The sequence below is a fragment of the Leuciscus leuciscus genome (genome assembly GCF_965113295.1).
Source record: "Leuciscus leuciscus genome assembly, chromosome: 19".
NCBI lineage: Eukaryota > Metazoa > Chordata > Actinopteri > Cypriniformes > Leuciscidae > Leuciscus > Leuciscus leuciscus.
The window spans coordinates 25667959-25687097 of record NC_138743.1 but is presented as its reverse complement, the minus strand read 5'-3'; the positions used below and the strand labels follow the sequence as shown (position 1 = coordinate 25687097).

The window sequence follows — 19139 nt, the reverse complement described above, 5'->3', positions numbered from 1 at the left end:
ACTTGCAGAAGATTATCATCTACGCTACCGTTCAAAAGTTTTTAATAAAGTGAAGACTTTTATTCAGCAAGGATGCATTAAATTGATCAAAAGTATAAAAAGTTGCAGTCATTTATAATGTTAGAGAAGATTTATATTTCAAATAAATGCTGTTCTTTTGAACTTTTTATTCATTAAAGAATCCTGAAAAAAAAAAAAAAAGTATCAGTGTTTCCACAAAATATGAACTGTTTTCAACATTGATCATATAAAATGTTTCGCGAGCAGCAAATCATCATATTTGACTGATTTCTGAAGGTTCATGTGACACTGAAGACTGGAGAAATGATGCTGAAAATTCAGCTTTGATCACAGGAATACTTATATTACATTTTAAAATATATTAAAATATTTCACAATATTGCTGTTTTTACTGTATTTTTTATCAAATAAATGCAGCCTTGGTGAGCCTGGTGAAAAACATTAAAAAAATCTTACTGACCCCAAACTTTTGAACAGTAGTGTATCTGATTAAATGTTTTAGAGCATGCATAACTAAACAAAAACAAAACAAAAGTTAAATTCCCTGACATTTCCAGGTTTACGATGACTGTGGGAACCCTGATAAAAGCATTGTTGCATGTGCATCTTTCAGTGTAATTTTGAATTTAGTTTTAAAATCCATTTCATCTTTGAAATAAACTTTTAGGATTTTAAAGAGAAAAAGATTAAAACAAAAAATGAAAGATTACCCTTCCTGTTCCCTCAATCAGACTGGCAACGTCCCGCAGCAGAACCGTGTCTGAGGATGCAGCTGTGAGTCCGGTGGAAGATCATCTCCTGTCCTTCAGCAGTGAGGACTCAGACTGAGCGCACACACACACACACACACACAAATCACTCTCACCAGCCTATCAGAAAGTGTCACGAACACACAACGTGCAACTTATGCCTCAGCGATGGACTCACTCACTCACACCACTGCCATTTAAAACAGCAAACAATACCACAAAAAAGCATCACAGACGTGCATGATTCAGCTATATAACTCTTGAATGCCAATGTACTTGCATTATAACACTGTAAGTTCAGGGTAAGAACTTGACAATACAACATGTATGAAACCGCATGTTGTTATATTGTACTCCAGCGTTTGTGTAAGTAGATTTGCTACCTGTATAATGTAAAGAGTGTAAATCTTTTCAACGCATTGGTGCTATATTGTAGATACTTTGGTTATGTTATTTAAATATACAATAACTACAAACATGTACTTGAAAGGGCGACCAAATGTACTTTCCACAAAACTGATGTTTGTCCTTCAGCCCAGCATTCTTCAAGACTCCCACGGCATTCATCTGAAAGTCAGATTGCATGGTTCATTTCAGTCGAGTGCTTTGTACTGAACAAAAGCCACTGAAACGCTCTCAGACAAGTGTTACAGGATGTACAGTACTAGATCTGCATGTGTTAGCGAACTTTAGACGTGCAGTTATACACTCTAGGTGAACGTTTACAAATAAGTGTGTACTGTAGAGCTGTTCGGGACTGACATTTTGAAGCACTGTTGAATTTCAGATATGATTGTGGGTCAGGGGACAATGTGGGCCCTAATCCGGCCCACATCGGGGCCGTGTGGAATCCACGTGTACCAGATGTGGGCCGGATCTGGGCCAACACTATGTTGCTGTCTGGGGTGGATCATGGAATTTTTAAACATTTTAATAAGGCCTCAAAACACTTCAGATTTCTTTCTTTTTTAGGATCCAAAATATTGCAGTCTAAAAGCCTCTCACAATGGGTTAGATTTATTATTATTACCATTATTTATGTTCACAGATGCTTTTCATCAGTGAAACTTATTTTTAACTTTAATTGTTTTAAATATATGCAACTTCTTAATTTAAGGACCAGACTGTTTATTCTTTTTTTTAAATTTTTTTTTATAATCCAGTAAGACAAAGTCACACAAATTATGTCAAAATCATCACTGATTTGGGTAAACTTTGGGCAGACAATCATCACACATTCATTTTGCAAAAATAATAAATAGATAGAAAGACATTTCTTATTTCTATAGGCTCTGACATTTCTTTGCTTTGTAAGTGCTGAAGTAAAGAATATTACACATTGGCTCTCAGAAATGAAAAATCTTTTGTCCATGAGTTCCATCAGTCTCTAGTGTTACATGTAATATACTGCCGTTTTTAAGTGATATTAAAATGCACACAGAAATCTCTTCTTCATCATTTAACGTTCCGTCTTTGAGCCTCAGTAGCTCTGTCAGCTTTTTTCTCCTTTGTGCATTTTTGAACATGCAGTATTTCTTCTCGACATTACAGAATTTTTGTTTTTTACATTTTCTATCCTCCTAAAAGTGGGATAAGTTTCATTTAATTTGATAGAATATATGCTGTGATAGCAGTATATACTGTAACTAAAGTTCTTAGTTCAGTTAGTGGTGTTCTAGTTATTTTGGTTAATCATATTGAAACTGTCAGTGATTTAATAATTAATGTTTGATCTGATTTGACTGCTTATTCATTTCAAATAATCACAAATTTTCTGTGGAAGGATTTAAGACACTTTCAATGTCTTTAACGATTGCAACAACCATAGTGAAACAATTTTTTTTAATATAACAATATCTGAAATGGTTTCTAAAATATTGTGTAGATTGTCTCTGTAATGTGTGATTGTCTTTATAATGTGTTTTATTTGATTAATATTTTGTAAAGTAAGAAAGTTGGTGCTTTAAGAAAATCTATGCAATCTATGTTTGGCTTTGTACACATAATGATTTTTATTATTTAATCATCATGAAACCATAATGGAGCTCAAGAGGTAATTTGCATATATACATAAACAATTGGTTGATATTTAATAATGTACAATAAAATATTTGTTCAAAAACACAAAAGTGTCATATCTTGTGATTTTAGTAAAGGAAAAATTGCCATTAGACAAAATAATGTTTATATACTGTAGTTCAACACAATGGGTTTCTATTTTGAAAATATTGTTCATTTGATTAACTCCCTAATGTTTTATTAATATTAATGACTCTTAATGTACTTTGCTTGGTGGTTGAATGCACCAATAAATGAGATCCCACTTCATTAGCATGTTTTTGTTGAAACAAACAATATATGGGTTTCTGCATAGTACTTCTCTCAAATTCCAAAAATGCTAATATGTCAATAAGAAAGCAAGAAAAAAACAAACAAGCTTCCATCAAGTCATTCATTATCTTTATTAAAACTGAAAAGGAGAAAAAGAAGATAACAACATCCTTTAATTAAGAGAATAAACATGAGATTAAGGGCATAAAAAAACATAAATTATGCATGCATTATATTCTTAATAGCAACAATTCAGTTAGGATATTGTTTTTTGAGCATGTTTTGTATACAACACAGAGAGATGAGCAATTATGTACATTGTTCAGTCTGGCAGGTTTTTAAGATTAGTATGTAGTGGGCAAAAAACTGGGCAAATATGCATATTTAGAATACAAAAAAACTGGTTAGGAGGATGAAGAGATGACAAGCAGAGAGATTTGGCGTCAGTCTGTTCCCTCTAATAAGCAGCGCAGTCACAATTCCACCAGTTTTACAGACTAATGAAAAGAAGAGCACAAGCTTATGCATGCACAAACCAAACACAAGCAAATAAAGAGTAGAAACCCTGTCATACTGCAACAGTACCATATCAAAAATACACTTTCCTCCCTTTTCTATACAAGAGGGAAAAATCCCCGATTCAATCTGATATATTGCAGGAAAGTTTGGGGTATTCTCCATCCATCATACAATATAGGCATCCAGTCATATACGCAATATGATATTTACAGTCCCATTGGATTGCTTTAATATACGTGCGTATGGGTGGGCCGATACTGAGGTGTAGCTGATGTGCTGCTCCATGAGGATTCTTGACTGGGTTATGATGGAAGGGCCGATAAACTGTCATCCTGATACGGGGGATGGTGCAACTGACATCTGCGAAACTCCCATCACACCTCAATGATGTTGATAGATGGCACAGACTGGTGGAACTGCAACAGACAGGAGGACAAAAAAACAACAGAGGAGTGATTCTCCTCCGAGGGGCCCGTTCATCAACGCCTACAATCGTTTGGGACAGGATGGCTTCCTGGATGGATAGAATGCCGCTGGATGTATTTGCAGCTTGAGATTATTGTATATATGGCTGTGAGCACTAAGATGTAATGCACACAGAGATGAATGAACATCATTTTGCTCTGTAGTAGTGCAATATGTCGAAATGAAGACCATTAGGGTCTTGGCGCAGGGGGTGACATCATCACATGGTCTGATATTGATTTTATCACGTGTCTAAAAGGGCAGATTTTTTTATGTGTTATAAGGACTAATGGTGGCACATAGTGGAACGGGTGAAATGTGAAGCATCTGTTCTTGCTTTATCACTTTGAATTTCCACCACAGAGAAAGTGCCAAGTGAAAAGCAGGAACGTGAAGGCTCAAAGGCACATGGTGGTTTTCCTGAGATGGTTTATTATAGAAGTAGGTCAGTAGCTCTGGCATTTGATCCAAAGCACTTATTATGCCGAAAAATGTCTCTGATTCTAAAATTAAGTTGCATGCATAACATCTGCTCAAACTGAACCCTTCCAAGCTCCATAAGGTAACACAATATGCTTTATTTCATTCTTCTGTAATTGTCACTCTAATATCAGGAGAGTTTTATGTTATCGTGACAGGTAGAGATCCATCCGTGTTAGATATCTGTGTCGCTAAAGACCCGGATATGTAATAATGATTGGGGAAACATTCATGTATTTAAGGGTTAACTTAAACCATTCTGATATTGATTCTTAAAAATCCCACAATTGGTCTGACTGCACGAAAATGCATAATCTGGGCTCTGTTAACTTTTAGGGCCCTATCATACAGCCAGCGTAAAGCAGCACCGGGCGAGACGCAAGTGTTTATTGCTAGTTTTAGCCCGACACAGTTATCATTTTCACGCCCTGCTCCACGTTGTTTAAATAGCAAATGCATTTGTGCCCTTGTGCGCCCATGGGCGTGCTGGTCTGAAAATGAGGTGTGTTCAGGCACATTTTTGGCACATTGCTATTTTGAGGCAACTGAAATAGATTGCGTCATTGACCAACTGAAACCTGGTCTAAAGTCAATGGCGCAATATTTTTTTGTTATTGACAGAGCGCGTTAGTAATATGCGCCTATAGGCAGGTCCACAACACGCGTACACTTTGTCCCGTAGATGGTCTGCTCACGCGCTTCAGTTTCCTCTCTGTAGAACCGGTACGTTTTTCCGCTTGCAAATTCCGCCATGTAAATAGCAAATCCGAGCGCGAGCGCAACTGGCTTTTAAAGGGAATGGGATATGAGACTCTGATTGGTTTATTGCACGTTACGCCCAAAACATTCCTGACCATTTTTCCCGTCGTTAAACTAGCAAAAGTGGATTTGGAAACGCCCTAAGTGCACTTGCACTGTGCGCTTTAGACTATACGCTTAGATTGTTAAAAAAGCGCCCTTCAAATTATTGTTTTCATTATATCCCAAATTAGAAGGTTTTCTGTATCAATGTTTCCTGCACTGCTTTTCACACTGTTGAATATTCAGTACTACGGTAAAAGAAATCATATTTTACCTTGAGTTGTGAGTTTGTATTTAATCACAGTCTGTTTTGAATTCAATAAAAATACTTTGTTCTGCAAAATGACAATAAAAGGCCTTCAAGTTGGATTGTCCTTGAAGGCTGCATGCAAACACTAAACTCAACAAGTGTAGTCATAATTAATGAACTAATGACTCAGATGAATCAAAAACATAGTGCAAAGTGTAGTCTGATTCTTATGAGCTGGTTCTTTTAACTACGTACTAGTTCAAAAAGATGTGACTGCGATAGCCCTAAATTAATCAGAATGAAATTATTTCAAGAGAATCTGAAAATCTGTATCGAAACCCAGCCTGACTATTCTTTATTCATAAACCAAAATAATGATTCTGGGACACTGACACACTTTCTCTAGCAAACCACTCAGCATTACTGATCAAAGCCAAACAGTGAATTCTAGCATTGCCTATGCAAATATACAGTAAAGCTCCATAGGCTTAGTTGATCTCACAATACTTGTACAACAGAGTGCTACCCTGAAGCCTTTCACATGAGTCAGGGAATGCAGGCCATAGTGTTCGATCTCATCCCTCATTGCTGGCAGGTTTCATCCGACAAATAACAAAAAGGTTTGATCAATCAGAGGTTTTATCAATTGGCAGTTCCTGGGCAGACAATCTTTGTGAAAAGTGAGATGGATAGCAATCTAATGCTTTCCTGCTTTCTGTCTTAGTCTTTCCGCAGGTGTTAAAGTGATCAGGTTGTTTTTCCTTGTCCTCTTTTCATTAAGAGCTAATGAAATGTATCGGGAAATGTAATTTCAACTCAATCTGTGTTTTGAAAACAGGGGGAATTGTGGGGGAAAGCACAGATGCATAGCTTGTTTTGCATTGCAATTAACAGTTTAAAACTGGAGATATCTGAAAATCTGTTACAGCACATTCGTTTAAAGGCTATTACATTTATTCAAGGGCGATTTCCTTCACAATGAAGAGAAATATTTTTATGACAACTCTCGGAGTGTTTGACATGGTAATAGATATGACAATGCTGTATGTTTGGTCTTGGCGTAATAGATCTGCTACGCTGCTGCTGTTGGTTATTGCTGCTGCATAGCGAGTACGGGACTTGCTACTGCCAATACATACACGACACGCTGCTGTGAGCAAGTAAGACATGCTGCTGCTGTACAGCATACATGAATTACCCGTAGCATATCTATACAGGTGGAGCTGGGGAAGGTGGAGGGTTTCTGAAGTGCGCTGCACTGCTAAGGCAAATGTAGTTGAAAGTAGTTGAAGGTTGAGCAGCGAGCTCATTGGCTACTGATACAGCAGGAACCAATCGGCTGCGCCATAGATGATGTGATTATGAACAGGTGAGTAGAATGACATAAAGTAAGTAAGTGGCAAACAGGATTTTCCTCTTTCTTTAAAAGGGATGTGTGGTTTAGACAAGACGTTGAGTTGAGAAAGATTCCCACCTTGCTCCGCAGCAGACCTCCGCTGTGGTGCTCTGGTGTGCTTCTCTCTGAGGATGGTTTTGCCTTCTCTTTGCTGTTGCTGGAATCGTTGTCCTTTATTATGTCATACTGCCGGCAAAACAAGGCAATTACGGCTGCAGAAACAAAAAAGACACAGAGTCGTCATTCTAATGTAACTCTACAAAGCTCTGGAGAGACAGGACAGACTGATAGGTCTAATAGAGTCACTGAAGCATCCAACCCTAAGACACAAACACTGAAGAATCACAAAATTGTAACCATGTTACCTCCATTTCACCTCTGTCTCGGCCCATTTTCTTAAGTAGCTCAGCACTTTCAGCATGTATACAACCCAACTTTGAATCTTACAGTATCATTAAAGCTTTCAATGAAAAGTTATCATTAAAATACAGTGTAGTGCCATTAAACTTTTCCTTGACCTTTTGAGATTAAATAGCTTGAAAATGAAAACATACAGTAACTTTAAATATTCAAAACGTCTTCCTCAGTGGAAAAAAGTGCTGAATGTATCGACATAGATTAGTGTTAATAGGGTCAGTAATATATATATATATATATATATATATATATATATATATATATATAAGAAATGAATACTTTTATTCAGCAAGGTTGCATTCAATTGATCAGTAAAGACATTTATATTAATGTAACATTTACATTACTACATTTACATCTAATGTAAGATTTACATTTCAAATAAATTCTGCTCTTTTAAACTTTATTCAAAGAATCAGAAAAAGTTGCATCACAGCTTCAACAAAATTTTAAGCAGCACAACTGTTTTCAACATTGATAATAAATTATTACATGATTAAAAAAAAAAATTTCTTGAGCAGCAAATCAGCATGAGTTCAGATGCAAAAGCCTCTAAGTGCCATCTGAAATGTTTTTCTAGAATGATCATTTTTATCAAGCTTGTATATTTAAGTTCAGTAATTTCACTTAAATGACAATTCATAGGTAATTTTCATTGCCATTTAAGTGAAATTACTGAACTTAAATATACGAGCTTGATACAAATGATCATTCTAGAAGAAAATTTCAGATGGTACTTAGAGGCTTTTGCATCTGAACTCTTCATATATTTCTGAAGGATCACGTGACACTGAAGACTGGAGTAATGACTGCTGAAATGAATTTATTTATTTGTCATCAGGAATAAATTATATTTTAAAATATATTTAAAAAAAATTCATTTCAATTTTTATATTATTTCACAATATTACAGATTTTATTGGATTTGTGATTAAAATAAATGCAGCATTGATGAACATAAAAGACCTCTTTTAAAAACATTTAAAAAATCTTACTGACACCAAACTTCTGAATGCTTTTCAATGTCACCTGTTAGATGAACTTGAACTTGGTCCACTCAGATACAGTGAGGAAATAAGGAGAAAGGAGGACAGACATTATTAGTCCTGAACACCAGAACAAGCTATTGAGCAAAATAAGGAAAAGGAAAGGAAAAGTTTAATTCTGAGGCTCTGATGACAGAAAATATTTTAACGACGTCATTGACCATTTCGGTCAGATAAAAAAAAAAAAAACTCTAAGGGTCAGATAAAGGGTTTTAAAGGGATAAAAAAAAAATATGTATTTTTACGTGGAGTTGACATGTTCATTAATTAAAGACGTCAAAAGCTGAGGGCCAATTTTTAAATAGGTTCTGTTTCATATAGATTAAATTAAATAATTTTTAGCATTTTTAAGTGTAAATCCTTGAAAAAAAGTGTAAAGGTTGACGGAGTCTCTTTTAAATCAGGGTGTAGGGGCTGCCCCTGATCTTCATGTTGCACACATCCAGCATCCTCTGGATTGAGAGGGGCTGACAGAATTCCTTTCAATAGTCAAAGCCCAGCGGTGCGAAGACATTCCTTGTTTGCTGGAGTGGCAGTTGCAATTGAGCGCATGAATTATTTTGTGACAGTGAGGCAGACTGGCTCAGTGCCTTACGGGAGAGAAGTGTTTCTATTTCCTGTGCCCTTCTTAAAATTCAAGCAGTACATTTCATATTTTATCAGTTTAATGCATATTATGGTTTCGCAAGGCTTTTTAGGGCTGGCATGCATAGTGGAATTTCAAGTACAATTTAATTTAATTCAAGTGATGTTAAAATTATTCAGGTGAAAAATGAATAACCATTAGCAAATCAAAGAAAAACGTATGATCCGCACTCTCTTTCTAAGACTCATCTCTCTCGCAGTTTAATAATTTATGAGATGATGTTTGCAAGCATAGTTTTTCTCAGTAGATATAAACGGTCATGAAAGAATGAACAGACTCTGCTTATTTCTTTTGAGCTGACATCAGTGTCTCACCTGCCCACATTAGAAGCACCACCACAATGATGATCATCTCCCCTGTCTGCAGCTGTCGAGCTTTATCCAGGCCTTGGACTGTTGGGTCATCTGTTAGAAGACAGAGGATCATCTGTCAGTGATTGTACTGAGAACTGAATGCTCATTTATAGCTGATACAGTCATCGCTGATCCAACTCTGAAATTAAAAGTGGACAGTTTTTATTCTTGTGGTCATGAATCAAAAAATGTATTTAAAAAAAAAAAAAATCACATTATGAAATAAATGTTTTTCTCCAAAACACATTGGCCACAATTATTGGCACCCCTAGAATTTTTTACGAGTAAAATATCTCTGAAGTATATTCCCATTAATATTTACCCTTTTTTAGCACACCTAGGATGACTAGGAACATGAAATGGTCTAGCTATGACTTGTTTCACAGGAGTTTAAATATGAGGAAACACAAAGGCCAAATTCCCTTAATCATGAGTAAAACCAAAGAATATAGGCTAGTTCTGATGTGCATCCAAAGATTGTTGAGCATCACAAAATAGAAAGTGGCTGTAAGACAATAGCTTAAGAATTGAAAATCCTCATTTTGACCATTAGGGCAATAATTAAGAAGTTCCAATCAACTAAAGATGTTACGAATCTACCAGGAAGAGAACGTGTGTCTATATTGTCTTAATGCACGGTGAAGAGGAGAGTTTGAGTGGCCAAAGACTCTCCAAGGATCACAGATGGAGAACTGCAGAGATTACTTGAGTCTTGGGGGTCAGAAAGCCTTAAAAAATAAATCAAACAACCCCTCACCACATGCTGTTTCAAGAAAAATCCTCCTCGCTCCTCCAAAAACAAACTCCAGCATATTCAGTTGTCAGACATGACTGGAACTTAAAAAGAGATTTCTAAGCTCAGATGAAACTAAAAAAAAAAAGCTTTTTGGCAGCAAACCCACCAGATGTGTTTGGTGAAAACAGTGATAAAAAGTACCCTATGCCTATGGTTAAATATACTGCTGGATCTTATATGTTGTGGGCCTATTTTTTTTGCTGGAGGTCCTGGACATCTTGTTCAGATACATGGTATTATGGATTCTAGCAAATACCAACAGATAAAAAATCAAAACCTGTCTGCCTCTGCTAGAAATTGTATAAAGGCCCGTGGTTGGATCTTCCATCAGGACAACGGTCCAAAACAAACATCAAAATCAACACAAAAATGGGTAACTGAGCACAAAATGAAGCTTCTACCATGACCGTCCCAGTCCCCTAAACTGAACCCTATAGAAAATAAGTGGGGTGAACTGAAGAGCCAATAATTATGGCCAACGTGTTTTGGAGAAAAGCATTTATTTCATAATGTGATTTTCCCCCCCCCCCCCCCCCCCCCCAATTTCAATTCTTTTACTTCAATGAAATGTTCGATTTTTGTGAATTTTTTGAATGAAAGATCAAAAGGATAAACAATGCAGATTTATTTTTTACAGCCATTTTTGATCATATTTACCAGGGGTGCCATTAATTCTGACCACAACTGTATTTTAAATACAAATATTTTTTCTAACATTATAAATGTATTTACTGTCACTTTGCATTTGCTGAATAAAAGTAGTAATTTCTTCAAGAAATTCTTACTGACCCCAAACTTTTGAACGGTAGTGTAAAAAAATACATTTTAGTGCTGTCAAATCGATTAGTCGCATATAACATAAAATGTAAATATAGTGGTAGTTGCGTAGGCTGTCAATGGAGGGACAGAAAGCTGTCAGATTAAAAAGCTCTTCATTTGTGTTCCAAAGATGAACGAAAATCTTACGGGTTTGGAATGACATGAGAGTAATTAACATCATTTTCATTTTTGGGTGAACTATCCCTTTAAGCACAAAATAAAATTAAATCATTTAAATGAGGCACTTTTAAAATGTTATACTGTTTGTGTTTAAAAGAATTATAGCACACACACACACACACACACACACACACACACACACACACACACACACACACACACACACACACACACCACCATACAAAATTCAATGCAGAATGCATTATGTGATTAATTTTACTTTTGTTTAGCCCCAAGTATGTATCCCAGCATCCCAATCCCCACCACAGCCCAACCTCAGCCTGATCTAACCAGCCATCTGTCTTCATTATTAATCCAGTGTTAAAGGGATTGAATTCAGGCCCATTTCCTCCCCCAAGTATCTTTTAACCTGTGTGGAGTTGGTCCAGAGCACCACTCTTCCCAATTGCTGGTCTTTTTTGGATAAAAGCGGCTAAGACACTGAGACACCTGCTGTCATAAAATGAAAAAGTAACGGGTACAGAGATGAGCGCCCGCTCCCCTTCACATTCTCCACCACTAAAGAATCAGGTTAGAAGACAGCGAAACGTTCCTCTCATCATTCCCATGAATATTTATAATGATAAGTGTAGAGGTTTTTCACTCATGTGTGGAAAATGAATACTGTGCTCCACACATTAAGCAGGTTCAACATAACCTTGCCACTTCTCTCAACAGAGATAAGAGCCTTATGTGAGACGCAGTGCTGTTTATCTAACTGGTTACGTTCCAAAAGCTCTACAGGAGGGCCCTTAAGAGAACTTTAAAGGGGGCTGCTATAACGGCAGACAACATAATGCTTCCTCGCTTCTTCTTTGGCCCAAGTAACCAAAGCAAGACATCTGCTCATTAGTTCCACTAGCTGGGATCAGTTCAAAGATGCTGTTGCACATGTATGCATCACTGTGACATTCTCATGATGAAGAACACAAAAACACTTTAAATTATGTCATCATTTACTGACTCTAGTGTTTTCCAAACCCTATAGGCTGTTTACACACTGCAAGTCTTAATGCACAGATCTGATCTTTAGACCATATCTGATTTTTAGTCCCACCTGTTTACATTCACTTTGGACATGACTGCAAAAATTACTCCCCAAAATGCGTAATCTCTTCTAAATTTTCTACCTCAATTGTGTGAGCGCATACAGGAACATCATCTTCATAATACAACCATAAAAATCTAGCTTTGTTGGCAAACGTGTCGCCCTCGCCTTGTGGTGGCTTGGAATTCCAAGGGGAACCGGATACACGTGTTTAGACATAGGTCAGATGTCCAGATATCGGATATGTATCTGATTAAAAACCACATTTGGAGGAGGCTCTGCACAGATACGGATTTTTGTGTTTAAACGTGTGCCAAAAATTCAGATCTGTGTCAGATGTAAACGCAAACCTATATGATAGGGCTGTAGTCAAGACCACCTTTGTCGAGTCCAAGACAAGTCCAAGACCAGGACTAGTCGAGTCCAAGTCAAGACCAAGTCCAAAGAGGTTCGAGTCCAAGACAAGACCGAGTCCAAAAAGGTTAGAGTCCGAGTCAAGACAGGAAAAAAAAGTCTGCTAAAAAATATAGCCTATAGAAATTAAATCATTATGTAATAATGAAATAATGAATGATTTTAATTTTATTTAAAATAATTGACTAATTCAAAGAACAAATTTTTTTTTTTTTGGAATAGGCATCGTGGAATAGGCATTTAAAAGAGAGACAGATTATGGAGTGATATGACTCAGAAATTACATCGGCAATGTTCATATGTCATTCAGCGAGACAAGTCTGAGTCTGAATACCAGCGAGTCCGAGACAAGTCCGAAACCATAGAAAAACGGTCTTGAGTCCGGACTCGAGTCCAAGACCGGACTCGAGTACTACAGCCCTACTATATGACTTTATTTTGTGGAACACAAAAGAAGATTTTTTCCATACTGTGACAATAGGGTCCAAAACAACATGTTGGACCCAACTGACTTCCATTTTATGGATAAAATGTACAGAGACATTTTTCAAAATATCTTCTTTTGCAAAAATAATGACAGAATTTTTATTTTTGGGTGAACTATCCCTTTAAAGGGATATTTACTCACCCCTTTATATATTTACTCACCATTTCCTCACACTCATTTCGTTCCATCCCTCACTTACTTTCTTCTGTGGAACATAAAAGAAAATAATTTGAGAAATGTCTCAGGATTTTTTGTCCATACAATAAAAGTCAATGGTAAGTCAAAAGGGTTTGGTTACCAGCATTCTTCAAAATATCTTCTTTTGTGTTCTGCAGAAGAAAGAAAGTCATACAGTACAGGTTTAAAACAACTTGAGGTTGAGTAAATGACAGAATTTAGATTTTTGGGTGAACTATCCCTTTAAGTGCCTGATCTGTATTGATCATCAAAGAGAAAGCATTGTGCTTGCTAGAACATGTTTATTGTCTTTCTAGTTGTAATTGTGATGGGTCTTTCCTCATCAGGATGCACAGGTTTGTTTGTTAGAACTGCAGGGCCCAGGTCTTTGATATTGACACAGCTTCTACAGACGCAGTTCTTTGAAATATCACAGTAATTGAGTCCAATGGGAATCATCTTCAGCACAGTCTGACAGCACACGAGAAGCATTGGCCAAAAATACCTAAGAGATGCAGGTGAAACTGTCTGAAGTCACAAAACAAGATACATTACTCAATGACTTGGCTCACTTTTCCTTTCTCTCTTTCCATTATCTCTATGGAGACTACTTCTTTCCTTTTCGGATTTATTTAGATATTTGTCAGATTCCTTAGGCAATTATGGCAAGTTGACTTTGAAAAGCAGCACTCTGCATTGGATTTCCTGTTTGTAAGCAGATGGCAAATACTCCCTGCTAAGTCTATTGCTTCTCATTTCAAATCCATGCACTGCATGATGGAGGAGGGAGGGTTGGAAAATGTATTCAACTGGTGTTGCATCATGATGAGATTCATTATTAATATAGGAACAGAGAGAGATGCATGAATGCATCGAGAAAGACTGTACTAATTTAAAACTCCTCTGAACATGCAATAAATCACTGGGTCATGAACTGAGTGCTCGGTTTATAACATGTAAATGTCTGTATTTGAATTATGCTTGTTAAATTCTTTCTCCGGGAGGAAATTTCAAAGTCATTCTGAGGAAATGGAGCCATTTGTGTCAGATAATTATTTTTTTATAAGATTTTGAACTTGTAAGAACTATATGACTTTTTCTATGACCAATTCTTAAACTATTACCCTCAATACTGAACACTGTGAAAAAAAGAGAGAAAAAAATATGATAAGAAGGATCAAACAATTAATAATAAAGGAAGATCACAGCATAATGGACTTGAATAGAAAGTACAGTGACAAGCATTTTAGAAAAAAATCTAGATGGATGATTTAAAAAAATTCTAATAAAAAATATAATTTAAATGTATTTAAATAAAGAAAAATAAGTATAATAATAAATAATAAAGTAATATAATAAAAAGTTTCAACTCAAAATATATGTCCACATCGCAAGTATAACAAGCTGAATAACTTACAGCAAGCCAGTCATTACCACAAAACAAACATATCAATATAAATGTATTTTGTGCAAATGAATGTCAAACAGCATTATCTCTTACTTAATTACTTGCATGACATCTGGATACACAACTTCCACAAATGCTTTCATGTCTGTCGATGGATACAATTATATTATGACTGCATGAAAAGCATTGTAAACATTTATTAAACAGTTTTATAAGATGTATCAAAATGTTTATTTTTTTCAAGTGTACTGCGCTAGAAAATTTTAAGAGAGAGGCCAGAAAAATAAAGAGAATGAGAGATATTTTTAAAGGTCCTTGAATTTCAGCCACTATAAAAATAAGAAAAAGTAAAAAGAAGATGTTGAAAAACATCTATGCTTTATGCCTCATTGAAGTTGAAGTCCAGGCTTCTTCTGTTCAGGCAGTTCTAAAGACAGGCATTCACTCTTCAGTTTGATGAATTTTAGACTGGCTTTATACTGTACACTGCTGTCAGCCAAGATGACGCTAAATCCAAACTCCTACAAAAGCAACTACATGAAAGAAACTAAATGTTTACCTATGCAATCATTAAGGAAGCTTTAGAAATAATTCTAAATGTAGTTCAATTGAACTGAAGCTCTATGTAATCAAATGTTTTCAATAAAATTACTTAATTACACACCTTCCTGTATCCGCAAGAGTCAAACGTGAAGTCTAAAAAGTCTTCTGATATATATTATGCTTTGAACGTGCTTTTTCAGTTTAAGGCAGGAGAGCGTTAATGACATACTGAGCATGTTTTCTGAACTACGTGCATCTTTGAATGCTCGGATGATTAATTCCGAGCGCTCCATTTGCGTTGGTGTGCACAAGCTATCTGGATGTTTTGTTGTTCTCAACATGGCTGGCAAAAATAGCTACTATCATGTTGAAGGCAGCTTGATTTATCTGGTTTTCAGTGCTTTTTTCAGTGCTAGATTTCATACAGAAGAGAAAATCTCTCAAAAACATCTCGTATCAACACAACATTGAAATGGGTGTTAATAATCCACTCAATGGCCTGCTATTAAGGATCACCGCTCGTGCCGCACAGCACCAAATATACAGCATCCCCTGAGAGGCAGCGAGCTGATTAGAAATTGGTGCTGAAAATGAGAGGCAATAACCAGGTCTACCTGCATCCATGCGTGAAGTGTTCATCAATAATTAATTGGGTTGTAGAAAAGAGAACTGTTAAACACAATGGCAGAATCCACTGAGAATGTAAACGGTTACTGCCCTATTCACATTTTATGTTTCACACAAAATGTCAAGCTATGAGGGACTGCATCAAAACAAGTGTAAATAATGATATACTAATGTGGTGTAGGAGTGAGGGTGGGCTGTTACCTTGGTTTGAACTGTTTGAGGGGAAACGGTCAGTTTTCTTCAGGGTTCTGAAGTGGATACGTTTGCTGGCCTGACTCTCTCCGTACAGGCCGATGGACTGAACCTGGATGATGTAATTCATCTCCTCCTCCAGGTCCCACAGCACACAGGATCTGCTGGTGGTGTTCACCTCTCTGATAAACCTCTGCATTTTGCCGTCCATTCTCTGAAAGAGTCAAACCACTTGATTGGTATAGATCAGAAGAAGCTGTAATTATGTTATGGTTCAGTGATGTATATTTATATTATATGTATATTTATGTACTGCATGTTATATAATAAAGCAGACCGCAAATTAAATTTGCATTTATAGGGTAAGGTAGGGTAAAACAATAAGTAATACAACAATAAAATTGTCTTCTTGACCATAGATGTAATTAAATCTCAACACATTTACTGAATGGTTATGTTCTTGACATTTGAATTAAGGGTCGTTCACACCAACAACGATAACTATAAAAGGTTTTTATTTTGAAGTGAAAAGTAAATGTGAGAGTAAGACGCACTCCTTAGAATTGGGGCAGAAGGACCGTAGAGAAATGTTATTACTGGTGTTTTTATTGATTATTTATTGTTTTTTCTAAATCCATTAACTAAATGCATATTTTAGACATCTTCATTATTCATAACATTATTTTGAATTCATAGGTCATTGGTATTATGACAATTCCTAATTAAAAATACAGACACATCATTTTGCAAAAAATTTACCTTTCACGATTTGTGACGTTCACAAATGTTTCCAGTTACATCCTTTAACAATAAATTGAATGATGCATGATGATTCTGCTCATGCTATAACTAATCTCTAAATATGTAACAATTTACTGTAGGAGTAAATGCACACTGTTCCTAAATAGTATGAATATTGGGGATTTATATGCTGTGGGTTGTGATTAGCTGTTTTGTAGTCCAGGTCCATCTCTAGTCTAAACTACCTAGATTTAGATGTTCTTTCAAACGGCAAAAACTTTTCAAGGTTCCTGTTGAATTTACATGATCTGAAACATCACCTACAGAGCTTTAGGCTGGTTTTCGCTGACATTTCAAACAGCTCATGCTGTCTAGAGGTCAGCAATAAAGTAACAGTAAGGGCTTTCTAAGAGGTCACTTAATAAATATATAAATCACACATTAGGGCACTAAAGGATCTTCTTTAAGCTCTGAGAGCCAAACACGACAGCCTTTCATTTCAGCTATAATTCTGCTCTCTAACTTAACGTTGCATTTAGCTCTGCCTCGGCTGCTTTTTAAAGTCTGTGAATAGAGTCAAAGCACTTTCCTCTGCCCTTGAGCTCTGAAGCAGCCTCTAGGTGTACAGTAGGTGTGTGTGTGGGGGGGGGAGGTCTGATTAAAGTCCTTGACTAAATTAATAATGCATTCATCTGTGAGTGTCGCCTGCAAAGCCATTACAGATGTGCAGACAACCGATTGCATAACATGACTGACATATATATTTGTAATTGTTTGAATGTGAAATAGGCGTATCGCGATATACGTATTGACGGTATTGACAATAAATGATATTGAAAACATGAAATTTTGATATTGTGTTAATTAAGGGTGTGACAATATACCGGTATTAGCGATAACCATAATATTTTAAATTAATAGCACACAATCACATATGATATTATGACACGTAAATAATCCAGCACCAGTACCTGGTTGACATCCCAATGTACAATTGGTGGCGGTATTGCAACTTAACGCTACCATCTGTCATAAAGCAGATGACGCAGCGCGTGCAGATACTACTGCTTTGCAAAATCAGGTCGTCCGATAAGACAGAGGAGAAACTCTACCCACACTTAAAAAAAATAAGCTTGCCAGTATGGGAGTTTTTGTGATTTAGAGAAAATTACTCCTTAATCAGCCCAGTCTGCAGGACTTGCCGATGAACAGTGAGCGGAAAAGGGGGCAATACCAGCAACCTGTTTACCCACCTCGCATTTCGTCACTATACAGAGAGTAAGTTGTAATTATTTTGCTAGTCCTGAAATGGGAAATGTTACATTAACCTGTTAACTGCTGACACCTTTCTGTGTTTTGTTATATTTACAGGCTTTTAGTCCAAAAGTATGCTCATTTGGATAATTCTCAGTCTCAATGCTTTCATAGTGATGAGGGCTCAGGCTTTCAATGTGCTCGATCTTCAGTAGTGCTCTCGCTACAGGACACAATCAAGATGCTCCTTGCTAGGTTGACTTTGGACCTACCTCCTCCTGTTTTGGGCCTTTCAAACCTCTTGCATCATCCGGTTGCATGGCCGGAGGACTTGCAGATACCTAGCAGTCTTGACTTTACCGAAGTGGTCTTCTCTGCATTTCCCTCGGCTCCCTCACCCAGGCCGAATTGAGTAGCGTGCACACTGACAGCAATTACCGAAGCCCAGGAGGACTCTGTAGCATACCTCCTGTAGTGCCCTGTAGCATACCTCCTGTAGTGCCATGTATTTCTTCCCAAGTGGTATATCCAGATGAAGCCTTGAAACATGAACTTCGCTGCCCCGGATGCCTTTACGTCATTCAACTTCACAACAGTGTAGACAGGGGCAATCTTACAGGCTGCTGCAGCAAGATACTCAACTTGGCTTGTCATCAAGAGGAGAGGTATCTCACTCTTGGATTAGGCCACCAACATGCCTACAAACTCTCCATACTGTTGCTAGTGTTTTAGGGTCTGTGGCAGGACACTTTTCAACCTCTCAGTTACATCATTGGAGCGGTATTACAGACAACAAGCGGCATCTCGACACACTTGAGAAAGGCTATTGTCTACAGTAGGCGTCGCAGACCCCTAGCAACACCCATATCTGTCCTACAGTGATCCAGGACCCTCGTCAGTCCCTTGCCCTATCGATGGAGGTCCAAAACCTGTTGGAGAATAGTGCGATAGAGCCAGTAGCCCGCCAACCCCATTCACC

The 19139-nt window shown here is 36.9% G+C and overlaps 2 protein-coding genes across 5 annotated transcripts in view; one reads left to right on the top strand and one right to left on the bottom strand.

Annotated features, from left to right (window-relative positions):
* Window positions 1-2889, top strand: part of LOC309481812 (low density lipoprotein receptor adapter protein 1) — a 32591-nt gene extending 29702 nt beyond the window's left edge. For all 3 annotated transcript variants that reach the window (XM_082146912.1, XM_082146911.1, XM_082146913.1), the window contains one exon: window positions 753-2889. In XM_082146912.1, coding sequence (XP_082003038.1) covers window positions 753-799 — 47 coding nt within the window. In that variant the 3' untranslated portion in view covers window positions 800-2889. The remainder of the gene's footprint in view (window positions 1-752) is intronic.
* Window positions 2890-3215: 326 nt separating this feature from the next.
* The window catches only part of fndc4a (fibronectin type III domain containing 4a), a 29719-nt gene continuing 13795 nt past the window's right edge, over window positions 3216-19139 (bottom strand). For both annotated transcript variants that reach the window (XM_082146933.1, XM_082146934.1), the window contains exons 3-6: window positions 16175-16379; window positions 9436-9525; window positions 7091-7224; window positions 3216-4036 (exon numbers count right to left, since the gene is read on the bottom strand). In XM_082146933.1, the coding sequence (XP_082003059.1) occupies window positions 3995-4036; window positions 7091-7224; window positions 9436-9525; window positions 16175-16379 (471 nt within the window). In that variant the 3' untranslated portion in view covers window positions 3216-3994. The remainder of the gene's footprint in view (window positions 4037-7090; window positions 7225-9435; window positions 9526-16174; window positions 16380-19139) is intronic.